The sequence below is a fragment of the Scyliorhinus torazame genome, chromosome 13, assembly GCF_047496885.1.
Source record: "Scyliorhinus torazame isolate Kashiwa2021f chromosome 13, sScyTor2.1, whole genome shotgun sequence".
NCBI classification, from domain to species: domain Eukaryota; kingdom Metazoa; phylum Chordata; class Chondrichthyes; order Carcharhiniformes; family Scyliorhinidae; genus Scyliorhinus; species Scyliorhinus torazame.
In genome coordinates, this window is record NC_092719.1 from 226,111,154 (window position 1) to 226,125,435 (window position 14,282).

At 54.1% G+C, this 14,282-nt stretch overlaps 1 protein-coding gene and 1 long non-coding RNA gene across 5 annotated transcripts in view; one reads left to right on the forward strand and one right to left on the reverse strand.

The window, feature by feature from the left end:
* The window catches only part of LOC140388646 (sodium- and chloride-dependent creatine transporter 1-like), a 270,017-nt gene extending 261,127 nt beyond the window's left edge, over positions 1-8,890 (forward strand). For all 3 annotated transcript variants that reach the window (XM_072473114.1, XM_072473113.1, XM_072473116.1), the window contains exon 14: positions 6,877-8,890. In XM_072473114.1, the coding sequence (XP_072329215.1) occupies positions 6,877-7,008 (132 nt within the window). In that variant the 3' untranslated portion in view covers positions 7,009-8,890. The remainder of the gene's footprint in view (positions 1-6,876) is intronic.
* The window catches only part of LOC140388647 (uncharacterized), a 71,610-nt gene extending 62,470 nt beyond the window's left edge, over positions 1-9,140 (reverse strand). For both annotated transcript variants that reach the window (XR_011934234.1, XR_011934235.1), the window contains exon 1: positions 9,043-9,140. This is a non-coding gene — a long non-coding RNA (uncharacterized lncRNA). The remainder of the gene's footprint in view (positions 1-9,042) is intronic.
* Between the last annotated feature and the right edge of the window lie 5,142 nt (positions 9,141-14,282).

Genomic DNA, 14,282 nt, shown 5'->3' on the forward strand with positions numbered 1-14,282 from the left:
CTGTCTCCCTCTCTGTCTCTGCCTCTCTCTCTGTCTCTGTCTCCCTCTTTGTCTCTATCTCTCTCCCTGTCTCTGTCTCCCTCTCTGTCTCCCTCGATGTCTCTGTCTCCATTTATGTCTCTGTCTCACTCTCTGTCTCTGTCGCTCTCTCTGTCTCCCTCTCTGTCTCCATCTCCCTCTCTGTCTCCATCTCCCTCTCTGTCTCTGTCTCCCTCTCTGTCTCTGTCTCTCTCTCTGTCTCCCTCTCTGTCTCTGCCTCTCTCTCTGTCTCTGTCTCCCTCTTTGTCTCTATCTCTCTCTCTGTCTCTGTCTCCCTCTCTGTCTCCCTCTTTGTCTCTGTTTGTCTCCCTGTCTCTGTCTCCATCTCCCTCTCTGTCTCCCTCTCTGTCTCTGTCTCCCTCTTTGTCTCTGTCTCTCTCTCTGTCCACCCTCTCTGTCTCTCTCTCTGTCTCCGTCTCAGTCCCTGTCTCTCTCTCTGTCTCCCTCTCTGTCTCTGCCTCTCTCACTGTCTCCCTCTCTGTCTCTGTCTCCCTCTCTGTCTCTGTCTGTCTCTCTGTCTCTGCCTCTCTCTCTGTCTGTCTGTCTGTCTCTCCCTCTCTCCCTGTCTCTCTCTCTCTGTCTGTCTCTCTGTGTCTCTGTCTCTGTCTCTCTCTCTCTCTCTCTCTGTCTCCCTCTCTGTCCCTGTCTCTCTCTCTGTCTCTGTCTCCCTCTCTGTCCCTGTCTCCCTCTCTGTCTCTGCCTCCCTCTCTGTCTCTGTCTCGCTCTCGGTCTCTGTCACTCTCTCTGGCCTCCTCTCTGTCTCCATCTCCCTCTCTGTCTCTGTCTCTCTCGCTCTGTCTCCCTCTCTGTCTCTGCCTCTCTCTCTGTCTCCCTCTCTGCCTCTGTCTCTCTCTCTGTCTCTCTCTTTCTCTGTCTCTGTCTCTCTCTTTCTCTGTCTCTGTATCTCTCTCTCTCTCTCTGTCTCCCTCTCTGTCTCTGTCTCCCTCTCTGTCTCCCTCTCTATCTCTGTCTCTCTCTCTCTGTCTCTGTCTGTCTATCTATATCTCTCTCTCTGTCTCTGTCTCTCTCTCTCTCTGTCTCTGTCTCTGTCTCCCTCCCTGTCCCTGTCTCTCTCTGTGTCTCTATCTCCCTCTCTCTCTGTCTCTGTCTCCCTCTCTCTCTGTCTCTGTCTCCCTGACTGTCTCTCTCTCTCTCTCTGTCTGTGTCTCTCTCTCTCTTTCTCCCTCTCTCTTTCTGTCTCCCTCTTTGTCTCTGTCTCTCTCTCTGTCTCTGTCTCCATCCCCTCTCTGTCTCCCTCTCTGTCTTTGTCTCTCTCTCTGTTTCTGTCTCTCCCTCTTTCTCTGTCTCTCTCTCTGTCTCTGTTTCTCTGTCTCTCTCTCTTTCTCCCTCTCTCTTTCTGTCTCCCTCTTTGTCTCTCTCTCTGTCTCTGTCTCCATCCCCTCTCTGTCTCCCTCTCTATCTCTGTCTCCTCTTTGTCTCTGTAACTCTCTCTGTCTCTGTGTCTCTCTCTCTCTCTGTCTCCGTCTCCCTTTCTGTCTCTGTCTCTCTCTCTGTCTGTCTCTCTGTCTCCGTCTCTCGCTCTGTCTCTGTCTCTCTGTCTCTCTCTCTCTCTGTCTCTGTCTCTCTGTCTGTCTCTCACTCTGTCTCTGCCTGTCTCTCTCTCTCTGTCTCTGTTTCTCTGTCTCTCTCTCTCTTTCTCCCTCTCTCTTTCTGTCTCCCTCTTTGTCTCTGTCTCTCTCTCTGTCTCTGCCTCCATCCCCTCTCTGTCTCCCTCTCTGTCTCTGTCTCCCTCTTTGTCTCTGTAACTCTCTCTGTCTCTGTGTCTCTCTCTCTCTCAGTCTCCGTCTCCCTTTCTGTCTCTGTATCTCTCTCTGTCTGTCTCTCTGTCTCTGACTCTCTCTCTGTGTCTCTCTCTCTCTGTCACCCTCTCTGTCTCTGTCTCCCTCACTGTCTCTGTCTCCCTCACTGTCTCTATCTCTCTCGCTGTCTCTGTCTCTCTCTCTCTGTCTCACTCTCTGTCTCTCTCTCTGTCTCTGTCTGTATCTGTCTCTGTCTGTCTCTCTCTCTGTCTCTCTCTCTGTCTCTCTCTCTGTCTCTGCCTGTCTCTCTCTCCCTGTCTCTCTCTCTCTGTCTCTCTGTCTCTCTCTCTGTCTCTTTCTCTCTCTCTGTCTCTTTCTCTCTCTCTGTCTCCGTCTCTGTCTCCCTCACTGTCTCTGTCTCCCTCTCTGTCTCCCTCTCCGTCTCTGTCTCTCTCTGTCTGTCTCGGTCTCTGTCTCTCTGTCTGTCTCTCTCTCTGTCTCTCTCTCTGTCTCTGCCTGTCTCTCTCTCTGTCTCTGCCAGTCTCTCTCCCTGTCTCTCTCTCTGTCTCTCTCTCTGTTCTATCTCCCTCTCTGTCTCTCTCTCTCTCTGTGTCTCTCTCTCTCTCTGTCTGTCTGTCTCTCTCTCTCTGCTTGTCTCTCTGTCTCCCTCCCTGTCTCTCTCTCTATCTCTGTCTCTCTCTCTGTCTCTGTCTCCCTCTCTGTCTGTCTCTCTGTCTCTGTCTCTCTCTCTCTCGCTTACTCAGAGTCAGTGATAGGGGAGAGTGTACATGGGGGTGTGGGAGGGGAGTGAATGGGGGGTAGAGTCAGTGACAGGGGAGAGTGTACATGGGGGTGTGGGAGGGGAGTGAATGGGGGGTAGAGTCAGTGATAGGGGAGAATGTACATGGGGATGGGGAGGGGAGTGAATGGGGGGTAGAGTCAGTGATAGGGGAGAGTGTACATGGGGGTGTGGGAGGGGAGTGAATGTGTGGGTAGAGTCAGTGATAGGGGAGAGTGTACATGGGGGTGTGGGAGGGGAGTGAATGGGGGGTAGGGTCAGTGATAGGGGAGAGTGTACATGGGGGTGTGGGAGGGGAGTGAATGGGGGGAGAGAGTCAGTGATAGGGGAGAGTGTACATGGGGGTGTGGGAGGGGAGTGAATGGGGGGAGAGAGTCAGTGATCGGGGAGAGTGTACATGGGGGTGTGGGAGGGGAGTGAATGGGGGGTAGAGTCAGTGACAGGGGAGAGTGTACATGGGGATGGGGAGAGGAGTGAATGGGGGTAGAGTCAGTGATATGGGAGAGTGTACATGGGGGTGTGGGAGGGGAGTGAATGGGGGGTAGAGTCAGTGATAGGGGAGAGTGTACATGGGGGTGTGGGAGGGGAGTGAATGGGGGGTAGAGTCAGTGATAGGGGAGAGTGTACATGGGGATGGGGAGGGGAGTGAATGGGGGGGTAGAGTCAGTGATAGGGGAGAGTGTACATGGGGGTGTGGGAGGGGAGTGAATGGGGGGTAGAGTCAGTGATAGGGGAGAATGTACATGGGGATGGGGAGGGGAGTGAATGGGGGGTAGAGTCAGTGATAGGGGAGAGTATACATGGGGGTGTGGGAGGGGAGTGAATGTGTGGGTAGAGTCAGTGATAGGGGAGAGTGTACATGCGGGTGTGGGAGGGGAGTGAATGGGGGGTAGAGTCAGTGATAGGGGAGAGTGTACATGGGGGTGTGGGAGGGGAGTGAATGGGGGGTAGAGTCAGTGATAGGGGAGAGTGTACATGGGGGTGTGGGAGGGGAGTGAATGGGGGGTAGGGTCAGTGATAGGGGAGAGTGTACATGGGGGTGTGGGAGGGGAGTGAATGGGGGGAGAGAGTCAGTGATAGGGGAGAGTGTACATGGGGGTGTGGGAGGGGAGTGAATGGGGAGTAGAGTCAGTGATAGGGGAGAGTGTACATGGGGATGTGGGAGGGGAGTGAATGGGGAGTAGAGTCAGTGATAGGGGAGAGTGTACGTACATGCATAGATGCACAGGAGATAGGAGCAGGAGGAGGCCTTTTGGCCCTTCGAGCCTGCTCCGCCATTCATCACCATCATGGCTGATCATCCAACTCAATAGCCTAATCCTGCTTTCTCCCCCTAGCCTTTGATCCCATTCTCCCCAAGTGCTATATCCAGCCGCCTCTTGAATATATTCAAAGTTTTAGCATCAACTACTTCCTGTGGTAATGAATTCCACAGGCTCACCACTCTCTGTGTGAAGAAATGTCTCCTTATCTCTGTCCGAAGTGGTTTACCCTAAATCCTCAGGCTGTGACCCCTGGGGCGCGATTCGCCAACTGGGGTTCGCATGAATCCCATCCCGATGCCAGCTGCCGGATCCACTGGTGTCGGTTTTTCGGCGGGTCGGGAATCGTGTTGCGTCGATCGGGGGCCGTTGGCAGTGCCCCCCCCCGGCGATTCTCTGCTTCGCGATGGGCCGAGTTTTCAGCCAGTCCCGCCGGCGTAAATCAAACAAGGTCCTTACCGGCGGGACCTGGCTCTGCGGGCGGGGGGGGCGCGGAGGTATCTGGCCCCGAGGGGGGGGTCCCCACGGTGGCCTGGCCCGCGATCGGGGCCCACTGATCCGCGGGCGGGCCTGTGCCGTGGGAGCACTCTTTCCCTCTGCGCCGGCCGCTGTAACGGTCCCCCATGGCTGGCGCGGAGAAGAACCCCCCTGCCCATGCCCCCCTGCCCATGCGCTGGCATCACGCCAGAACACGCTGGCGCTCCCGCGCATGCGCCAACTTGTGCCGGCCGGCGGAATCCCTTCGGCGCCGGTTGTCACGGCGCCAACCCCGCCGATGCCAGCCTAGCCCCTGAAGGTGCGGAGGATTCCGCCACTCCTCGCTGCCGGTACGGCCTGCCCCGCCGGATAGCGGACAATCCTGGCCCTGGTTCTGGACACACCCATCATTGGTAACATCTCCCCTGCATCTACCCTGTCCAGTCCCGTTAGAATTTTATACGTCTCTATGAGATCCCCCCTCATTCTTCTGAACTCCAGCGAGAACAATCCCAACCGAGTCAATCTCTCCTCGTATGACAGTCCCGCTATCCCTGGAATCAGTCTGGTAAACCTTCGCTGCACTCCCTCGAGAGCAAGAACATCCTTCCTCAGAGAAGGAGACCAAAACTGCCCACAATACTCCAGGTGTGGCCTCACCAAGGCCCTGTACAATTGCAGCAACACATCCCTGCTCCTGTACTCGAAACCTCTCACAATGGAGGCCAACACACCATTCACCTTCAACCAGATTTGATTTCTTTTTCTATGTTGGAAATCATTGTAATATCAGTTGCCATTATCATTCAGTGCTTTCCATACAATCCCGACAGTGCAGAAGGAGACCATTCAGCCCATCGAGTCGGCATTGACCCTGTGAAAGAGCCCCCCCACCCAAGCCCAATTAACCTGCCCTATCCTCGTAGCCCCAACTAATGTACAGATCTCTGGGCACTAAGGGCCAATCCACCGAACGTGCAGCCACGCACACATCCCGTAAATGACTTTTAAAAATAACAACTGCGACTGAGGAATAGGGAACCTATGGAATGACTGGCACTCTCCTGTGCAATTAATAAAGTTTCCTACACAGTCAGCTAGTATGTCAATGTAGTCAGGAGCAGACAGAGTTGCTTTGTGGGGCGAAATTCTCCGGTATCGGCGCGATGTTCGCCGACCGGCGCCAAAAACGGCGCAAATCAGTCGGGCATCGCGCCGCCCCAAAGGTGCGGAAGTCTCCGCATCTTGGGGGGCCGAGCGCATCTTGGGGGGCCGAGCCCCAACCTTGAGGGGCTAGGCCCGCGCCGGACTAATTTCCGCCCCGCCAGCTGGTGGAAAAGGCCTTTGGTGCCCCGCCAGCTGGCACGGAAATGACATTGCCGGGCGGCGCATGCGTGGGAGCGTCAGCGGCCGCTCCCGGCATCCCCGCGCATGCGCAGTGGAGGGGGTCTCTTCCACCTCCGCCATGGTGGAGACCGTGGCGAAGGCGGAAGGAAAAGAGTGCCCCCACGGCACAGGCCCGCCCGTGGCTCGGTGGGCCCCGATCGTGGATAATTCGGCAACCGGCAGGGGCGGGATTTACACCAGCCCCCGGCGATTCTCCGACCCGGCGGGGGGTCCGAGAATCCCACCCCTGGCCTGCACATTCACTATCAAGAACAAAGAACAAAGAAATGTACAGCACAGGAACAGGCCCTTCGGCCCTCCAAGCTCGTGCTGACCATACTGCCCGACTAAACTACAATCTTCTACACTTCCTGGGTCCGTATCCTTCTATTCCCATCCTATTCATGTATTTGTCAAGATGCCCCTTAAATGTCCCTATCGTCCCTGCTTCCACTACCTCCTCCGGTAGCGAGTTCCAGGCACCCACTACCCTCTGCGTATTAAACTTGCCTCGTACATCTACTCTAAACCTTGCCCCTCTCACCTTAAACCTATGTCCCCTAGTAATTGACCCCTCTACCCTGGGGAAAAGCCTCTGACTATCAAGTGGATTTCCGTGAAGGAAACGAATGCTCAACATCTGCTCAATTGTAATTGAGATGTTACATTTAGTTCCCTCATCTAAATCATTAATATATATGGTGAATAGCTGGGGTCCCAGCACCGATCCCTGCGGTACCCCACTAGTTACTGTCTGCCAATTGGAAAAAGACTTGTTAATTCCTAATCTTTGTTTCCTGTCTGCTAACCAGTTTTCTATCCATCTCAATACACTGCCCCCAATCCCATGCGCTTTAATTTTACACACTAATCTCTTATGCCGAACTTTGTCAAAAGCCTTCTGAAAGTTCAAATAAAGCACATCCACTGGCTCCCCCTCAACAACTCTACTAGTTACATCCTCGAAGAATTGGGGAAGGTGTAAAGAATATTTACGAGAATGATACCAGAACTGAGAGGATAGAACTATCCAGAAACATTTAACAGGTTGTGGGTGAGGAGGCTGAGAATGTATCTGTGCGTTGTGGATTCTGTGTCATTTGATGAATGAAATACAAGAGTATATTCTCACAGTGTGACTACTTACCCCCAGCGATGGCAGCATCTCACCACTCCCGTGTGGGGGTCACATCACCTGCAGTACATGGCAACGGAGGCATCCTCAAAGTTTCTGCCGACAGAGAGTCAGACCCAGGGACACAAGGAGAAGGAGACTGCCATATAAACCATCCGGTGGAGTGCACTCGATCCAACCCTCCAGCCTCAATCCCTTTGTTGCTCTGCCATGCTTGGTGTGATTTTGACATATCATTTATTCCAATTCAGATTGTACATGCAAATTCCGAAGTGTTTTGTACAGAATGTGGCTGCGAATGTAGGTGTAAAGACTCTGTCTATTTCTTCAGAAATATTGTTTGCTTTGTAAATACGCACAGATTAGAAAAATGCACTCAAGACCAGTAACCTCCTCAGATATTAGACATTTAGGCTGAAATTCTCAAGAATTAATACCCTTCATGCCAGAATGATCGAAACAACCTTTTCCCATCCTGTTGGGGTGGGTTGAGTAAAGAACAAAACGTGAAGGTGACACCAATTGGCTCCAAGACAGGGGATGCTTAAACCTTCTTTGGAGACCCTCATCAGGGTACAAAAATATTTAAATGGACAGAGGACAGGTCAATACCTTCAGATACATCAGTGAGAATAGAGGGTCAAAGTGGAAAGGGGTAGTCAGCAAGGGTTTCCCGACACAGAGGTCAAGTACCAACTGCAGAAGGTTGACAGGAGGAGTGATTGATGCAAAGACACTGAATTCATTTAAATTTCAACATGAGGCAATGAGGAGTTGGTAACAGAATCGTACAGACTGGTCACGGGGCAGAAAGGAGATATTTGCTCTGCCCTGTCTCTATCAGCTGTCTAAATGAGTAATTCACCCTGTATCCATGTCCATTCTTCCTCTTCAATAATAAATAATTATCGGGTTAATGTTCTGCGATGGTGAGAATCGATGGAACAGCAATTAGGTCGTGATTTGGTGACTGGTTGATTCACTCTTGAATACCTTCAATCCAATTTTCCACAGGAATTGTAATGCCTAAATTTAGTTTAATTCTATTACCTGCAAACTCCCCTCAATGCCTGGTTGAGTTGAGTGAATGGAGACGGTGTTACAGAATGTGTCCACGCAGTCTATTAGCAGTATTACACTTTGATTTCAATTCCAAACACCAACTCTATTGATTTGTACTCAACCTGGTCGAGGTTGATAAGTGTACCTTTCTCCAACACAATCTCAAGACATTCCAAAGAGGTTTATAGGCTCATGACGTATTTCTGAAGTGTGGTTAGATTTTCACACAACAGAACCCCATAGACAGGAGAAAGATGCTAACCAGGAAAACTGGTTCGTGTTAGCTGAGGGATAAATATTGGCCAGCACTACCTCTCCTGATCTTCTCTGAATTGCTAAAGGAGCTTTTATACATTATTGTGTCAGCCCAGATGATGGACTCAGGTGTGTGGAGTGAGACTTGAACCCACAACCTACTGTCTCAAAGATGAAAGTATTTCCCATTAAGCCAGAGTTTACACCTTACGAACACTACCCTTGTCTCTTAGTCTGTCTTGAACATAGAATATTTTATTATTGAACAAGTTAGCGGTCAGGAATTGAAGTCAAATCCATTCTCTCACTAACGACACAAACTCTCACTCTGTCAGACAGGCAGTAAAAGAGTGGACAGATTTTGTAGCATTGCTTTCCTGCAAGAGTTAAAGATTACCGTGCGGATCGCACAGCCGAATGTGCCAAAATTCCACAGCCCCTCAGTTAGTGAAATGAAGGAGGTGCGAATGGAGCCTGACATGGATTGTATCAGAGTGTCGGAAGTGTAGAGGTAACAGACGGACGGTTCAGATTGGGAATTAGCATTTCAGTTAAAAGAGGATATTTGGCGGGGTAATGTATGATTCTTACTGTGGAGGGTGATTTCCAATCCTTGAAAGAGTTTTCATTTTCACATGTTTGTGGATTATTAACTGAACAAAACAAACTTCCTGCAGCTTATAAAATGCAATAAATTTTAGAACATTGCTCTGAATCTGTTTCCTGTTTCTATCAGGATTTGCATGTCACTCGCATTTACTGCCAACACTGATTAACGCCACACACTCGCCAGCAGAAACCACACACATGGCAGCAAAATGTAACCACGGATAATTTCTCAAATTTCATCTGAAGCCGTGTACTTACGGCATTCACAGACGGGAATGCAGGACAGCACAGGAGCCCCTGGGTCAGACACTCAGCATTTCAAATCCAACATCACACATTGCAACTCAACTTCCAGCTTGGCACAGCACGACAACATATAGGGAGTGCCGCACTGTCAGAGTGTCAGTACTGAGGGAGTGCTGCACTGTCAGAGGGTCAGTACTGAGGGAGTGCTGCACTGTCAGAGGGTCAGTACTGAGGGGGTACCGCACTGTCAGAGGGTCAGTACTGAGGGAGTGCTGCACTGTCAGAGGGTCAGTACTGAGGGAGTGCTGCACTGTCAGAGGGTCAGTACTGAGGGAGTGCCGCACTGTCAGAGGGTCAGTACTGAGGGAGTGCTGCACTGTCAGAGGGTCAGTGCTGAGGGAGTGCCGCACTGTCAGAGGGTCTGTACTGAGGGAGTGCCGCACTGTCAGAGGGTCAGTCCTCAGGGAGTGCTGCACTGTCAGAGGGTCAGTACTGAGGGAGTGCTGCACTGTCAGAGGGTCAGTACTGAGGGAGTGCAGCACTGTCAGAGGGTCAGTACTGAGGGAGTGCTGCACTGTCAGAGGGTCAGTACTGAGGGAGTGCTGCACTGTCAGAGGGTCAGTACTAAGGGAGTGCCGCACTGTCAGAGTGTCAGTACTGAGGGAGTGCCGCACTGTCAGAGGGTCAGACCTCAGGGAGTGCTGCACTGTCAGAGGGTCAGTACTGAGGGAATGCTGCACAGTCAGAGGTTCAGTACTGAGGGAGTGCTGCACTGTCAGAGAGTCAGTACTGAGGGAGAGCTGCACTGTCAGAGGGTCAGTACTGAGGGAGTGCCGCACTGTCAGAGGGTCAGTACTGAGGGAGTGCCGCACTGATGGAGGGTCAGTACTGAGGGAGTGCCGCACTGTCAGAGAGTCAGTACTGAGGGAGTGCCGCACTGTCAGAGGGTCAGGACTGAGGGAGTGCTGCTCTGTCAGAGGGTCAGTACTGAGGGAGTGCTGCACTGTCAGAGGGTCAGTCCTGAGGAAGTGCTGCACTGTCAGAGGGTCAGTACTGAGGGAGTGCTGCACTGTCAGAGGGTCAGTACTGAGGGAGTGCCGCACTGTCAGAGGGTCAGTACTGAGGGAGTGCCGCACTGTCAGAGGGTCAGTACTGAGGGAGTGCTGCACTGTCAGAGGGTCAGTCCTGAGGAAGTGCTGCACTGTCAGAGGGTCAGTACTGAGGGAGTGCCGCACTGTCAGAGGGTCAGTGCTGAGGGAGTGCCGCACTGTCAGAGGGTCAGCACTGAGGGAGTGCCGCACTGTCAGAGGGTCAGTACTGAGGGAGTGCCGCACTGTCAGAGGGCAGTGCTTAGGGAGTGCTGCACTGTCAGAGGGTCAGTACTGAGGGAGTGCTGCACTGTCATAGGGTCAGTACTGAGGGAGTGCTGCACTGTCAGAGGGTCAGTACTGAGGGAGTGCCGCACTGTCAGAGGGTCAGTACTGAGGGAGTTCCGCACTGTCAGAGGCTCAGTACTGAGGGAGTGCTGCACTGTCAGAGGGTCAGTACTGAGGGAGTGCTGCACTGTCAGAGGGTCAGTCCTGAGGAAGTGCTGCACTGTCAGAGGGTCAGTACTGAGGGAGTGCTGCACTGTCAGAGGGTCAGTACTGAGGGAGTGCCGCACTGTCAGAGGGTCAGTACTGAGGGAGTGCCGCACTGTCAGAGGGTCAGTACTGAGGGAGTGCTGCACTGTCAGAGGGTCAGTCCTGAGGAAGTGCTGCACTGTCAGAGGGTCAGTACTGAGGGAGTGCTGCACTGTCAGAGGGTCAGTACTGAGGGAGTGCCGCACTGTCAGAGGGTCAGTACTGAGGGAGTGCTGCATTGTCAGAGGGTCAGGACTGAGGGAGTGCTGCACTGTCAGAGGGTCAGTACTGAGGGAGTTCCGCACTGTCAGAGGCTCAGTACTGAGGGAGTGCTGCACTGTCAGAGGGTCAGTACTGAGGGAGTGCTGCACTGTCAGAGGGTCAGTACTGAGGGAGCGCCGCACTGTCAGAGGGTCAGTACTGAGGGAGTGCTGCACTGTCAGAGGGTCAATGCTGAGGGAGTGCCGCACTGTCAGAGGGTCAGTGCTGAGGGAGTGCCGCACTGTCAGAGGGTCAGCACTGAGGGAGTGCCGCACTGTCAGAGGATCAGTACTGAGGGAGTGCTGCACTGTCAGAGGGTCAGTACTGAGGGAGTGCCGCACTGTCAGAGGGCAGTACTGAGGGAGTGCTGCACTGTCAGAGGGTCAGTACTGAGGGAGTGCTGCACTGTCATAGGGTCAGTACTGAGGGAGTGCTGCACTGTCAGAGTGTCAGTACTGAGGGAGTGCCGCACTGTCAGTGGGTCAGTACTGAGGTAGTGCCGCACTGTCAGAGGGTCAGTACTGAGGGAGTGCTGCACTGTCAGAGGGTCAGTACTGAGGGAGTGCCGCACTGTCAGAGGGTCAGTACTGAGGGAGTGCTGCACTGTCAGAGGGTCAGTACTGAGGGAGTGCTGCACTGTCAGATGGTCAGTACTGAGGGAGTGCTGCACTGTCAGAGGGTCAGTACTGAGGGAGTGCCGCACTGTCAGAGGGTCAGTACTGAGGGAGTGTCGCACTGTCAGAGGGTCAGTACTGAGGGAGTGCCGCACTGTCAGAGGGTCAGTACTGAGGGAGTGCCGCACTGTCAGAGGGTCAGTACTGAGGGAGTGCCGCACTGTCAGAGGGACAGTACTGAGGGAGTGGCGCACTGTCAGAGGGACAGTACTGAGGGAGTGCTGCACTGTCAGAGGGTCAGTACTGAGGGAGTGCCGCACTGGCAGAGGGTCAGTACTGAGGGAGTGCCGCACTGTCTGAGGGTCAGTACTGAGGGAGTGCCGCACTGTCAGAGGGTCAGTACTGAGGGAGTGCCGCACTGTCAGAGGGTCAGTACTGAGGGAGTGCTGCACTGTCAGAGGGTCAGTACTGTGGGAGTGCTGCACTGTCAGAGGGTCAGTCCTGAGGAAGTGCTGCACTGTCAGAGGGTCAGTACTGAGGGAGTGCTGCACTGTCAGAGGGTCAGTACTGAGGGAGTGCCGCACTGTCAGAGGGTCAGTACTGAGGGAGTGCCGCACTGTCAGAGGGTCAGTACTGAGGGAGTGCTGCACTGTCAGAGGGTCAGTCCTGAGGAAGTGCTGCACTGTCAGAGGGTCAGTACTGAGGGAGTGCCGCACTGTCAGAGGGTCAGTGCTGAGGGAGTGCCGCACTGTCAGAGGGTCAGCACTGAGGGAGTGCCGCACTGTCAGAGGGTCAGTACTGAGGGAGTGCCGCACTGTCAGAGGGCAGTGCTTAGGGAGTGCTGCACTGTCAGAGGGTCAGTACTGAGGGAGTGCTGCACTGTCATAGGGTCAGTACTGAGGGAGTGCTGCACTGTCAGAGGGTCAGTACTGAGGGAGTGCTGCACTGTCATAGGGTCAGTACTGAGGGAGTGCTGCACTGTCAGAGGGTCAGTACTGAGGGAGTGCCGCACTGTCAGAGGGTCAGTACTGAGGGAGTTCCGCACTGTCAGAGGCTCAGTACTGAGGGAGTGCTGCACTGTCAGAGGGTCAGTACTGAGGGAGTGCTGCACTGTCAGAGGGTCAGTCCTGAGGAAGTGCTGCACTGTCAGAGGGTCAGTACTGAGGGAGTGCTGCACTGTCAGAGGGTCAGTACTGAGGGAGTGCCGCACTGTCAGAGGGTCAGTACTGAGGGAGTGCCGCACTGTCAGAGGGTCAGTACTGAGGGAGTGCTGCACTGTCAGAGGGTCAGTCCTGAGGAAGTGCTGCACTGTCAGAGGGTCAGTACTGAGGGAGTGCTGCACTGTCAGAGGGTCAGTACTGAGGGAGTGCCGCACTGTCAGAGGGTCAGTACTGAGGGAGTGCTGCATTGTCAGAGGGTCAGGACTGAGGGAGTGCTGCACTGTCAGAGGGTCAGTACTGAGGGAGTTCCGCACTGTCAGAGGCTCAGTACTGAGGGAGTGCTGCACTGTCAGAGGGTCAGTACTGAGGGAGTGCTGCACTGTCAGAGGGTCAGTACTGAGGGAGCGCCGCACTGTCAGAGGGTCAGTACTGAGGGAGTGCTGCACTGTCAGAGGGTCAATGCTGAGGGAGTGCCGCACTGTCAGAGGGTCAGTGCTGAGGGAGTGCCGCACTGTCAGAGGGTCAGCACTGAGGGAGTGCCGCACTGTCAGAGGATCAGTACTGAGGGAGTGCTGCACTGTCAGAGGGTCAGTACTGAGGGAGTGCCGCACTGTCAGAGGGCAGTACTGAGGGAGTGCTGCACTGTCAGAGGGTCAGTACTGAGGGAGTGCTGCACTGTCATAGGGTCAGTACTGAGGGAGTGCTGCACTGTCAGAGTGTCAGTACTGAGGGAGTGCCGCACTGTCAGTGGGTCAGTACTGAGGTAGTGCCGCACTGTCAGAGGGTCAGTACTGAGGGAGTGCTGCACTGTCAGAGGGTCAGTACTGAGGGAGTGCCGCACTGTCAGAGGGTCAGTACTGAGGGAGTGCTGCACTGTCAGAGGGTCAGTACTGAGGGAGTGCTGCACTGTCAGATGGTCAGTACTGAGGGAGTGCTGCACTGTCAGAGGGTCAGTACTGAGGGAGTGCCGCACTGTCAGAGGGTCAGTACTGAGGGAGTGTCGCACTGTCAGAGGGTCAGTACTGAGGGAGTGCCGCACTGTCAGAGGGTCAGTACTGAGGGAGTGCCGCACTGTCAGAGGGTCAGTACTGAGGGAGTGCCGCACTGTCAGAGGGACAGTACTGAGGGAGTGGCGCACTGTCAGAGGGACAGTACTGAGGGAGTGCTGCACTGTCAGAGGGTCAGTACTGAGGGAGTGCCGCACTGGCAGAGGGTCAGTACTGAGGGAGTGCCGCACTGTCTGAGGGTCAGTACTGAGGGAGTGCCGCACTGTCAGAGGGTCAGTACTGAGGGAGTGCCGCACTGTCAGAGGGTCAGTACTGAGGGAGTGCTGCACTGTCAGAGGGTCAGTACTGTGGGAGTGCTGCACTGTCAGAGGGTCAGTCCTGAGGAAGTGCTGCACTGTCAGAGGGTCAGTACTGAGGGAGTGCTGCACTGTCAGAGGGTCAGTACTGAGGGAGTGCCGCACTGTCAGAGGGTCAGTACTGAGGGAGTGCCGCACTGTCAGAGGGTCAGTACTGAGGGAGTGCTGCACTGTCAGAGGGTCAGTCCTGAGGAAGTGCTGCACTGTCAGAGGGTCAGTACTGAGGGAGTGC